The 13,645-nt window shown below is 42.1% G+C and overlaps 1 protein-coding gene across 3 annotated transcripts in view; it reads left to right on the top strand.

The window, feature by feature from the left end:
- Positions 1-13,645, top strand: part of LOC135524023 (PH and SEC7 domain-containing protein 1-like) — a 77,596-nt gene that overhangs the window by 35,027 nt on the left and 28,924 nt on the right. The window contains exon 10 of one of the 3 annotated variants that reach the window (XM_064951142.1): positions 5,411-7,079. The exons of the other annotated variants lie outside the window; for them this stretch is intronic. Within the exon in view, the coding sequence (XP_064807214.1) occupies positions 5,411-5,542 (132 nt within the window). The 3' untranslated portion in view covers positions 5,543-7,079. Of the gene's footprint in view, positions 1-5,410; positions 7,080-13,645 lie in introns of those variants that run through there. 3 annotated transcript variants of the gene reach the window in all.

Raw genomic sequence — 13,645 nt, 5'->3', positions numbered from 1 at the left:
GTTATTCTCTAGGAGACAGAACGCGTCTTCTTCCTAAGCGGTTTGATGGCTGCGTGGTCCCATGGTGTTTATACTTGCGTACTATTGTTTGTACAGATGAACGTGGTACCTTCAGGCATTTGGAAATTGCTCCTAAGGATGAACCAGACTTGTGGAGGTCTACAATGTTTTGGCTGATTTCTTTTGATTTTCCCATGATGTCATGCATAGTGGCACTGAGGTAGGCCTTGAAATACATCCACAGGTACACCTCCAATTGACTCAAATGATGTCAATTAGCCTATCAGAAGCTTCTAAAGCCATGACATAATTATATGTAATTTTCCAATCTGTTTAAAGGCACAGTCAACTAAGTGTATGTAAACTTCTGACCCACTGGAATTGTGATACAGTGAATTATAAGTGAAATAATCTGCCTTTCAACAATTGTTGGAAAAATTACTTGTGTCATGCACAAAGTAGATGTCCTAACCGACTTGCTAAAAATATAGTTTGTGAACAAGAAATGTGTGGAGTGGTTGAAAAATGAGTTTTAATGACTCCAACCTAAGTGTACGTAAACTTCCGACTTTCACTGTACATGTTTTTTCTTCTCAACTCTCAATACTCAGCTCAATAGAAACAATTTTACAGCCAAGGTACAGTATTTGATATGGCTTTGAGACACAGTTTGGAGCGGCGTACGTGCGCTAAATGGGCACTGGCCATTGCGAGGGCATAGGCCTATAGGCAACTGCAAAGTTTACCCTTTGTTGGCAAGGACAGAGGTCAAATGTTTTCTGTAAGTCTTCACAAGGTTTTCACACACTGTTGCTGGTATTTTGTCCCATTCCTCTATGCAGATCTCCTCTAGAGCAGTGATGTTTTGGGGCTGTTGCTGGGCAACACAGACTTTCAACTCCCTCCAAAGATTTTCTATGGGGTTGAGATCTGGAGACTGGCTAGGCCACTCCAGGACCTTGAAATGCTCCTCACGAAGCCACTCCTTCGTTGCCCGGGTTCGGGATCATTGTCATGCTGAAAGACTCAGCCACGTTACATCTTCAATGCCCTTGCTGATGGAAGGAGGTTTTCACTCAAAATCTCACAATACATGGCCCCATTCATTGTTTCCTTTACACGGATCAGTCGTCCTGGTCCCTTTGCAGAAAAACAGCCCCAAAGCATGATGTTTCCACCCCCATGCTTCACAGTAGGTATGGTGTTCTTTGGATGCAACTCAGCATTCTTTGTCATTGTGTCTCCAAACACAACGAGTTGAGTTTTTACCAAAAAGTTATATTTTGGTTTCATCTGCCCATATGACATTCTCCCAATCTTCTTCTGGATCATCCAAATGCTCTCTAGCAAACTTCAGACGGGCCTGGACATGTACTGGCTTAAGCAGGGGGACACGTCTGGCACTGCGGGATTTGAGTCCTTGGCGGTGTAGCGTGCTACTGATGGTAGGCTTTGGTCCCAGCTCTCTGCAGGTCATTCACTAGGACACCCCCCCCCCCCATGTGGTTCTGGGATTTTTGCTCACCGTTCTTGTGATCATTTTGACCCCATGGGGTGAGATCTTGCGTGGAGCCCCAGATCGAGGGAGATTATCAGTGGTCTTGTATGTCTTCCATTTCCTAATAATTGCTCCCACAGTTGATTTCTTAAAACCAAGCTGCTTACCTATTGCAGATTCAGTCTTCCCAGCCTGATGCAGGTCTATAATTTTGTTTCTGGTGTCCTTTGACAGCTCTTTGGTCTTAGCCATAGTGGAGTTTGGAGTGTGACTGTTTGAGGTTGTGGACAGGTGTATTTTATACTGATAACAAGTTCAAACAGGTGCCATTAATACAGGTAACAAGTGGAGGACAGAGGAGCCTCTTAAAGAAGAAGTTACAGGTCTGTGAGAGCCAGAAATCTTGCTTGTTTGTAGGTGACCAAATACTTACTCTCCACCATAATTTGCAAATAAATTCATTAAAAATCATACAATGTGATTTTCTGGATTTTCCCCCCCATTTTGTCTGTCATAGTTGAAGTGTACCAAGTGTACCAGTGTTTCCAATTCTATCACCCAAAACACCTTTTCAACTAAAGTGACTCATATCCTGTATTTTTTAGATAATCATGTGCCTTGATAACCTATCACTCAATAAAATCCGGTCTGAGTGGGAAAGGGAACTTGGTGGAGAGATCACTGATGAAGTCTGGAATGATGCCTTACTTACTGTAAATGGAAGCTCCTCTTGTGCCCGGCTAAGCATTATACAGTTTAAGGTACTTCACCGTATCCATTTCAGCAAGGCCAGATTATCCAAATTCTACCCAAATATTGATGGGTCATGTGACAGGTGTCAAGGCCCCTTGGTGGACTTGACCCACGTGTTCTGGTCCTGTCCCTGTCTGACAGATTAAACTATATTTAAAACCTTTTCTGAAGCATTTGATATAAAGTTGCACCCTAGTGCAGAAATGGCTATTTTTGGAGTACCAAACAACAATTGTTCTCAGACCAATATCAATCAAATCAATCAAATGTTTTTATAAAGCCCTTCTTACATCCGATGATGTCACAAAGTGCTGTACAGAAACCCAGCCTAAAACCCCAAACAGCAGGCAATGCAGGTGTAGAAGCACAGTGGCTAGGAAAAACTCCGTAGAAAGGCCAGAACCTAGGAAGAAACCTAGAGAGGAACCAGGCTATGAGGGGTGGCCAGTCCTCTTCTGGCTGTGCCGGGTAGAGATTATAACAGAACATGGCCAAGATGTTCAAATGTTCATAGATGACCAGCATAGTCAAATAATAATAATCACAGTGGTTGTCGAGGGTGCAACAGGTCAGCACCTCAGGAGTAAATGTCAGTTGGCTTTTCATAGCCGATCATTCAGAGTATCTCTACTGCTCCTACTGTCTCTAGAGAGTTGAAAACAGCAGGTCTGGGACAGGAAGCACATCCGCTGAACAGGTCTGGGTTCCATAGCCGCAGGTAGAACAGTTGAAACTGGAGCAGCAGCACGGCCAGGTGGACTGGGGACAGTAAGGAGTCATCAGGCCAGGTAGTCCTGACCATGGTCCTAGGGCTCAGGTCCTCTGAGAGAGAGAATGTCACGCTCTGACCTTTAATATCTCTGTTTTCTTTATATTTTGGTTAGGTCGGGGTGTGAAGAGGGTGGGTATGCTAGTTTTGTATTGTCTAGGGGTTTTGTATGTCTAGGGGGTTAGTAGGTCTAGGTATTTGTATGTCTATGGTGGCCTGATATGGTTCCCAATCAGAGGCAGCTGTTTATCTTTGGGATCATATTTAGGTCGCCATTTTCCCTTTTGTGTTTGTGGGTTCTTATTCTATGTTTAGTTGCCTGTCTGCACTATCCGTATTAGCTTCACGTTTTGTTGTTTTGTTAGTTTGTTCAGTGTTCATTTTTTTTCTTCTTTTTTTTCTTTTATTTATTTTACCCCTTTGTCTCCCCAATTTTGTGGTATCCAATTGTTTAGTAGCTACTATCTCCTTCGTACAACGAACGTGACAGAGAAAGAAAGAAAGAAAGAAAGAGGGAAAGAAAGAAAGAAAGAAAGAAAGAAAGAAAGAAAGAAAGAAAGAAAGAAAGAAAGAAAGAGGAAAGAAAGAAAGAAAGAAAGAAAGAAAGAAAGAGGGAAAGAAAGAAAGAGGGAAAGAAAGAAAGAAAGAAAGAAAGAAAGAGGGAAAGAAAGAAAGAAAGAAAGAAAGAAAGAGGGAAAGAAAGAAAGAAAGAAAGAAAGAAAGAAAGAAAAGAAAGAAAGAAAGAAAGAAAGAAAGAAAGAAAGAAAGAAAGAAAGAAAGAAAGAAAGAAAGAAAGAAAGAAAGAAAGAAAGAAAGAAAGAAAGAAAGAAAGAAAGAAAGAAAGAAAGAAAGAAAGAAAGAAAGAAAAGGAGAATTCGAGAGAGCATACTGAAATTAACACAGGACACCGGATAAGACAGGAGAAATACTCCAGATATAACAGACTGACCCTAGCCCCCGACACATAAACTCCTGCAGCATAAATACTGGAGGCTGAGACATGAGCGGTCAGGAGACACTTGTGGCAGGGCCAAACAGGCAGGATATAACCCCACCCACTTTGCCAAAGCACAGCCTCCACACCACCACTTCAACCACTAACTTACCAATAGACCGCTGCATGCCATTGCTTTTCCCTCCCTGTTGGCCCGCAGAATGATTTTATTGGATTGGAAATCAATCCTGCCTTAGCCTCTCTTTGGCTCAAAGATCTGATGCTGTTCCTATATTAGAAAAAAATGAAGTATACCATTTGAGGGTCAACCAACTCATTTTATTCCACATGGGACCCGATGATATCATATTTTGCGAAGCTCCAAACACTTCCTCCAGATTAGTACTCTTGGCCCTACCCCCACCCCTTGAAATTACTGCTATAGTCCTATAGGATCACCTAATCACCTGAAATTGTTAGACTATTACATTTTTTCTTGTATTGAAGTAACATTGTTGTATACTTTGTTTTGTTTTCTGATATGCAACTCAATAACTTTGCCTTTCTTTGTAAATGTGTTTGGAGGCATTCTGGGGAGAGGTCGAAGGGGGACAAAAAGGGGGAAAATGTACAGTGTCTTCACATGTAATCTTTCATTCATTGTGAATAAAAAATATTATACATTTTTAAAAAGTGAAAAAAGTAAAGCTGTAAAAAAAAATATATATTTTAATTCATGCTGCAGTTGACGTAGCCTCACAAGCCAAAGCCAGAATGTGATGACAAATCTGAAGCAAATTGTACAATCTGACCAGGTTGATTTTTATTTGTTTATTTCACCTTTATTTAACCAGGTAGGCTAGTTGAGAACAAGTTCTCATTTACAACTGCGACCTGGCCAAGATAAAGCAAAGCAGTTTGACACATACAACAACACACACATGGAATAAACAAACATACAGTCAATAATACATATGATAATTGATATCAAGATTTTAATTTGGTTACACAGTGTGTGACATGTAATAATCATAAAAAACTGAATCCAACATACAGTGCGGGAAGGCCTTAAAAGACCACGCTTTAGTCCCCAATGTTTATTGAAAACATTTGCACAGTGATAGAGAACAAGTGCTCATTGTGCAAATGTTTTTAATAAACATTGGATATATAGCTTATATGTTGTCAGCATTCTAAATCAACCCCGTCTTTTTTGCCCCAAAGTTGCGCATCTGTCAGTTTGTTGCTAAACAACCAATCCGTCTATTGCAGTTGATTGGTGACAATGACATGAACATATATTCAGCATGACATTCATGCAAGCATTATAATATATTTACAACCCAAAAGTAACGTGAAATGCACTCGTAACTTATGGCATAAGCAATATACACTGAGTATACAAAACATTAGGAACACCTTCCTAATATTGCATTGTTCCCCCTTTTCTCCTCAGAACAGACTCAATTTGTTGGGGCATGGACTCTACAAGGTGTCGAAAGCGTTACACAAGGATGCTGGCATGTTGACTCCAATGCTTCCCACAGTTGTGTCAAGTTGGCTGGTAGTGGATATCTACTCCAAATAGTCTCATCCCACACATGCTGAGTTGGATTGAGATCTGGTGACTGGGCAGGCCACTGCAGGAAGCTGAATTCACTGTCATGTCCATGGAACCATTCCTGGACAATCCTATCCTTGTGGCATGGGGCATTATCCTGCTGGAAAAAATAATTCACAGATGGATACACTGCTGCTATGAAGGGATGCACATGATTAGCAATGATCTTCAGATATCCTGTGGCATTCAAACGTTGCTCCGCTTTCATCAAGGGGCCCAATGTGTAACATGAAAACACACCCCACACAATCACAACACCACCACCAGTTTGCTATGTTGACATGCGTCATGATGGATGCATGTATTCTTGTGGTTTTCTCCATACCCTAGTCCTCCCATCAGCGTGAGACAGCAGGAACCGGGATTCATCAGACCAGGCAATGTTTTTTCAATTCTCCAATGTTTTCATCCCTTAGCCACTGCCAACACAGTTTCTTGTTTTATGCTGAAAGAAGTAGAACTTCTTCTAACTTCTTAGGTCATCGGCTGCCATACCCCATTTGTGTCAAGGTACAACGAGTTGTGCATTCTTTTATGGGTCTTTGACCATCAATGTTGTACTGGACTGTCAGTTGAGTAACTGTAGCCTGTCTGTTACTCTGCACAATTTGCGTCAGCCTCCTTTGTCCTATTTCATCAATGACCTGTTTTCGACCTTTGGGTTTGTGGACCATTTTTGATACACACGGGAAACTGTTGAGCGTGGAAAAACCCAGCAGCTTTGCAGTTCTTGACACACTCAAACCCTGTTCAAATTAACTTAAATATTTTGTCCTGCCCATTCACGCTCTGAATGGCACATATACACAATCCAATGTCTTAGTTGTCTCAAGGCTTAAAAATCCTACACTGATTGAAGTGGATTGTAGCTTTCACCAGGATTCACCTGGTCAGCCTATGTCATGGAAAGGGCAGGTATTCCTAATGTTTTGTACACTCACTGTATTTAGACTAAGCTTCGTCTGGGCTGCTGCGTGATAGCCAGCTAGCTAAGCTAACTACAAGCTAACTAGGCAGCACATTCCATCATTGGAGACAAAATGCACCCTGGGAATCATAATCATGCTGTAGACGGGGGAAATACAGAAGGTTCAAAATTACAAACGAGGAATCGTGCAGCATGACTAACAAAAACAATAAAACATCAAAATGTTTATCAAATCTTACAGTAGAGCTTTGGAATTAAAAACTGATTAATGAGTGAACTTGAGGATGAAACGTCAGTGAGTGAAGTGAATGAAGATCACGTGACTGAGAAAAATATTGCACTGTTGAGGTTGGACAATATTGAAGTGATTGCCTATTGACAAACAAAAAAATGGCTGGAATTATTGAAAACATTGGACAGTTTGATTAAAGTGTTGAACAGTGGAGCTCATATATAGAATGGTTTGAATATTTTGTTCTTGCAAATGACATTGATGAGGACAATATTTGTTGTGTTATTCTTTAGGCTCAGTATAACTTGAGGACACGATGGGTATAATTTTGGGTAAGTTTACTCGGCAAGCTTAGCACTGCATCACAGCATACATCATCAGCACATGCATACTCTTCTTCTACACAACTACATCCTTAGTAGATACTACTGTTCTGTATGTAATAGGTATGTTATAATGCATGTATGTCTCTAGTGGTAGACTTGAGTAGTGCAGCAGAGCACAACATATTTCCCTCTTGTGAAAGTAAAGAGCTCTCTAAGCATAACATAGCATAAAGCAATTCACAATGCTTGAATTTAACCATTATCATTTTACCAAGCATATAATAATAACAATGTTAAAAGACAGCACAGTAGCCATAATAACAGTAACATCAGAATATCAAATTTACACTTTAGCAGTTTTCTTTTTACTCACAACCTTCCAGATTTACTGAATATAGTCCTTTAGCCAAGCCGGGCTACGTCTGACCCTAAATTGACTCTGAGCATCAGTTTGAATAGTCTGTTGCAAGTGCAAGGGAACTTTGAGATGCGCATCACTGACACAGTGAGAGATGCGACGCCTTCCGGCAGGTAGGCTAGTGGTTACCGAAAGGTTGCAAGATCGAATCCCGGAGCTGACAAGGTAAAACAAAATCTGTCATTCTGCCCCTGAACAACCCACTGTTCCTAAGCCGTCATTGAAAATAATAATTTGTTCATAACTGACTTGCCTAGTTAAATAAAGGTAAAATTATATATAATTAATATATTATTTTATAGTTTTTTTTATATGAAGTGAAAGTTGAATTAAACATGCTACAGTTTGATTTTTTTAATCTATTATAAGTTCATACAATTCAAATGATATCTTTGAATATTTTGAATTATTTAACTTGTAAAATTATATATATATATATACATATATATTTCTAAACAACGTAGGTGCTTGGTCCTTTAGTTTGGATAACTTTCGGTGGCGCACTGTACTTCGGTGTACCCTTTTAGACATAAAATGGGAGTTTTACATGCACACAACCTCCCTCTTTGATGAATGATTGTTTTTGGCCACTGTGTAGGATTTCACTATTCTTGAGTGGCAGGCACTCTGTGTCGGACATATAGTTTCCAAGACTTTCCCTATCAGATCGCGGTTTGGAGACAGTCTTTTAAAACGTGGTTCCAACATTCCACCTCGCCATTTGCTCGTTGGTAGTACACAGACACTTTGGAGTGTTTAATGTCTCTGTAATGTAGGAACGAAATCCATTCATCTAAAGTGAATTGGGCACCATTATCACTTACGATTTCTGTGAAGTTTTCATTGCGACTGAACATATCAGTGAAATACTTACTGACATTCTGGGTAGATTATTAGAACATTAGGTACATATTCTTAAATATTAAATTATTAACCTATCCTCATTAATATAATATTTTATTTACAATGTACAAATAAAACTAACGGTGTCTTTGTCTTTTCTTGTTTTTGGCAAAAAGTAAACAAATTAAAATGCCAGGGAGGAGTTATTGTAACAGGGTAGGAACTAAATTGTTGATTCGTGTTTCCTAGGGGACCCTATAAGCTTTGGCTACAATGCATGTTTTCCCTTAGCTACTTCAAGTAGCGAACATATTCTTGCTTTGCATACTTTGATTTAGAAGACACTGTTGCACAAACAACATGCTGATTTAGGTCTACACCATTACTGGTATTATCAGGCTGTATTAGCTAGCTACGTTTGCTTTTACTCAGTACATTTATTAGCTAGCTAGCTATTAGCATTATCGGTTAACAATTAGCGTCTCACAAGATTTAGGGCAACTTGCTAAGAAAATACGAACTACCTAGTCATTATAGAACGCTGGTAGATTTATATTAATAAGCAAAGTGAAAATAGCATTGTTGTCATCAACATTGTTGCAAGTGCTGTATTGACCATGCAGACTGAACGCAAGGGTCTGTGGTTGAACATCAAATGCGCTCCTTGAGTAGTGAGGGCGTGGTTAGGCCTGTGTGGGGAAGTGGCGCAGAGGTGACTCAAGTAGCGAAGTAAACTATAAAAATTGACATTACACTTGGCGTATCACATTTAACAAATCAAACATTCAAATACCGGTATAGAGGGTAAAGTAAAAACCCAAACCGGTCCCTGCATCAATTCTGGTATATCATAAAATAAGATATACCACCCAGCCTACTCACAAGGTCCCGTTCACGTGGTCTCAGCTGCAGAACGGGCGTTCTTGGATCTCAAACACCAATTCACTTCTGTCCCAGGCAGTTTGTGGTAGAGGTCGATGCCTCGGACGCCGGAGTGGGGTCTGTCCTGTCCCAGCGTTTGACCCAAGACCAAAGCTGCATCCCTGCGCTTTCCTCTCCCATTGTCTCAACACCACGGAAAGGAATTACAAAGTGTGTAAGCGAGAACTACTCGCGGTGACGATGGTGTTGGAGGAGTGGAGGCACTGGTTAGAGGGGGGAACACCCATTGATAATATGGACAGATCACAAGAACCTGGAATATCTCAGCACCACCAAGTGCCTCAACTCCAGGCAAGCTCGATGGACCCTGCTATTCACTCGATTCACCATCTCCTACCGCCCGGGGTCCTAGGATGTGACGCTCTTTCACGCCTCTCTAGCCCCGCTGCTACACCAATGGACCCCGAGACCATCTTCCCTACTCTTGTCTCTTGGATGCACTCATTTGGGGTATGGAGAACCAGGTCCGTGAGGCGCAGCGTTCCCAGCCGGTACAACAACATTTTTGGTGTCCCACCTTGGTTCCTGACGTCTCCGCGTTCGTCGCCGCCTGCACCGTGTGTACCCAGAATAAAACTCTGCGGCAAGCTCCGGCTGGCCTCCTTCAACCTCTTCCCATTCCTTACCACCCCCAATCCCATATATCCCTGGACTACTTCACAGGTCTCACTTCATCAGATGGCAACACCACTATCCTCACTTTGGTGGATAGGTTTTTCCAAAACCTCCCATTTCATTCCCCTTTCTTACCCGCAGCCAAGGAAACGGCCCAGCTCATGGTGCAGCACATCTTCTGGATCCATGGACTTCCGGTGGACAAGGTCTCCGACTGCGGTCCTCAGTTCTCGTCCCGGTTCTGGAAGGCGTTCTGAACCCAGATTGGAGGCTGGTCGATGCCCCAATGAAACGGCCAGAGGGGAGAGCCAATCAGGACCTGGAGACGACCCTTCATTGTCTCGTCACCGCCAACCCCACCACCTGGAGCCAGCAACTCGTGTGGGTCAAATACACCCAAAACACCCTTCCCTGCTCGGCCACTGGTCTCTCACCATTCAAGTGTTCCATGGGTTATCAGCCTCCACTCTTCCCTGAGCAGGAGGAAGAGGTCAGCATACCCTTGGCCCAGATGTTCGCCCGCCCTTGTGGCCTTAGCTGGAAGAGAGCCCGGTTTGGGACCCCAGCTCCCCACTATCATCTCGGGCAGAGGATATGGCTGTCCACTCGGGATCTGCCCCCCTGGATCTTCCCCCCGTTTTATCGGCCCATCTCTAAGGTCTTTGGCCCCTCTGCTGTTCGCCTTCTGTTGCCCTGCACTCTCCGTATATATCCCACTTTCCATGTATCCAGAATTAAACCCTTGTCTCACAGCCCTTTGTCTCCTGTTTCCAGGCCCATCCCTCTCGCCCGTCTCATCGAATGGCCATCTGACTTACACGGTCCTGAGTGTTCTACCTTGGGGCAGGGGATTCCAGTACCTGGTTGACTGGGAGGGTTATGGCCCGGAGGAGAGGTGCTGGGTCTCCGCTAGGAACATCCTGGACCCAGCCCTCATCGCTGAGATCCGCCGCTGGCACCCCGGTCAACCAGGTATGTGCCCGGGTAGGATGCCAGGTGGCGCCCCTGGGGGGGGGGGGCTGATCTGTTTCAACTGTCTTGTTCTTGTCTCCACCCCCCACCAGGTGTTTCCCATTTGTCCCCATTATCTCCTGTGTATTTATACCTGTGTTTTCTGTTTGTCTGTTGCCAGTTCGTCTTGTGGAAAACAGAAAGGAAAACGCTGCACACTGATACATTGAATGTTAATATTGTGACACTATGTTATACATTTTTTTTACCTCCTGTTTCAGGAAGTGATGTCACTGAGTGCTGCCCCTATATATAGGACCCTCCACCCCCACCTGGGATATGGATGCCTGATGAAGACCTAAGGGTTGAAACATTGTAAATGTTATCACCTAGGATCATGAGCAGCAGTGTGCAATGTTTTCCTTTCTGTTTTCCATGAGTTTACCTATAACTCCAGCACCTGCGGAAAGTACCTGGATGTGCATATGTTCTTCAGCTTTGCTAGTTAGTCTTGTCCCGTCAAGTCCTACCAGCGTGTTTTCCCATTTTTGAAGTTTCTATAGTTGCTGTTTTCTAGTCTTCCCAGTTTTGACCATTCTGCCTGCCCTGACCCTGAGCCGGCATGCCGTTCTGTACCTTTCTGACACTGCCCTGGATTACTGACTTTTGCCTGCCCTTACCCTGAGCCTGCCGTTCTGTACCTTTCTGACTCTGCCCTGGATTACTGACCTCTGCCTGTCCTTGACTTGCCATTTGCCTGCCATCTGTTCTGTAAATAAACATCTGTGATTCGAACTGTCTGCATCTGGCTTCCACCGGACCTCTGTTGTCCTGATAATAACAGTTAATAATAACTAGGGATAGAGGATAGAGTTAATTCAAGGGATCTCACTATCTATATATATTTATAAACATTAATGGTGCCCCACCTTTGATTAATTTGGATAAGATAACCAAATGTATTACAATATATTAGATCAACTAATTATTCCACTAATAAATCAGAAAATTATCTGGAATATCCATAGCCAAAGTTACAACACTTCCTTAGCATCTGGCCATCATTTCCTGTAGCATTGATAGCCACCAAGTAGTTGTTGAAGATTTGCAACCACATGGCAGACGGCATCATAGATTGACCAGGGGAGGGCAGGAATGGAGTAGGTAATGATGCTAAAGCTGCCGCATAGGGCCAAAGACATTTAAATTACTACGCAGCCTACTACAGCGAGACAGACGAAGTAATAAGATGTATGGGGATATTGTGGAAATACTGAAAGGAAACTTTTCACCTAAACCAGTAGTTATTGCTGGAAAGGTTCCACAGAAGAAATCAAGAAGAGGGAGAATCAGTGACAATGTTTTCTGCTGCATTAAATAACCTATAACAGCACTGTGAGATTAATGATGTACTAAATGACACCATTAGAGACAGACTTGTACTCAAAAGAGGCTATTGCCTGAAAGTAATCTGACCTTGGCAAAGCCCACTGAAGTCAGTGTGTCCATGAAAATAGCTGCTAAGAGGTTCTTCAGTTGGGTTGATCAGGACAAGTGCACAGAAGAAATCAAGAAGATTGCTAGTGAGAGGTTGATAGACGTCATCACAGTCTGCTAGAACCGAGGAGCTCGGTGTTCTACCCCAGAGAAGACAGCATTCCCCAAAGCCCAGAAGACGGTAAACCAGAGGAGGTCGCCTGGAGGAGACCTGGTTCGTTTTCTTTCTTTTTTTAATGTTTTAAAATAAAACACCCTTGAAACTGAGTTATCACACTTGTGTCTGATCTGCGTAAACATTTAGATCAAACCTCCTGGTCTGCCACAATGCGTACAATGACACATGGAGACACAGGACTACCCCCCATCTTAAAGAAACATGGATAAGTCTTTAATGGAGAGTAGGGTAGCATGAAAGACATTACAGTGAAGCTTAGCATTAGCATGAAAGACAATTACAGTGAAGCTTAGCATTAAGCCAGACAGCAAAACAAAGTTCCTGAAAGGACGACCAGTACCGTATGTTATCAGACCAAAGTTTGAGGCTGATTTGGACACTTTAGTCAAGAAAATGAATGAGAAACACCCACCGTACCAGTCCTTGTGAAGTATGGTGGAATCAAGATATGTGGAGACTTTAAACGTGTTCACGCTACACATTCCCCAAGGGCACCTCAAAAAGTGGCGCAAAAATATTCTTAGAAATATTTAACCTCCACACATTAACAAGTCCAATAGCTCAAATGAAAGATAAACACCTTGTTCATCTACCCAGCGAGACAGATTTCTAAAATGTTTTACGGCTAAAACATAGCACATATGTATGTCAAACCACCACAAAGACACAGACGATATGTAGCCATTTTGTCGAACAAAAGATGCAATCACAAACGCAGGATTAAAACAAAAATAATTCACTAACCTTTTCAAAATCTTCATCAGATGACAGTAATAGGACATGTTACACAGTACATTTATGTTTTTTTCAATAATATGCAATTTATATCCATAAATCTCCGTTTACATTGACGCCATGTTCAGAAAATGCTAAAAAATGTCAGGAGAAATTATAGATAGCTCCGCCAGATAACGCCAGATAACAGCAATACACATCATAAACTTTGACTAAATATACATGTTCTACATATAGTTAGAAAGATACACTGCTTCTTAATGCAATTGCTTTGTCACATTTATTTTTAACGTTACAGAAATCGTTCACTATTCAATAATCTGAGACGGCTCTCAGACATAAGCAATATTTCTCCGCTATGTTGGAGTCAACAGAAACACAAAATTACAACATAAATATTCCCTT

The sequence above is a fragment of the Oncorhynchus masou genome, chromosome 31 (assembly GCF_036934945.1).
Source record: "Oncorhynchus masou masou isolate Uvic2021 chromosome 31, UVic_Omas_1.1, whole genome shotgun sequence".
NCBI lineage: Eukaryota > Metazoa > Chordata > Actinopteri > Salmoniformes > Salmonidae > Oncorhynchus > Oncorhynchus masou.
Note: the sequence above shows the minus strand (reverse complement) of the source record. Positions and strands in the feature narration are given on the sequence as shown.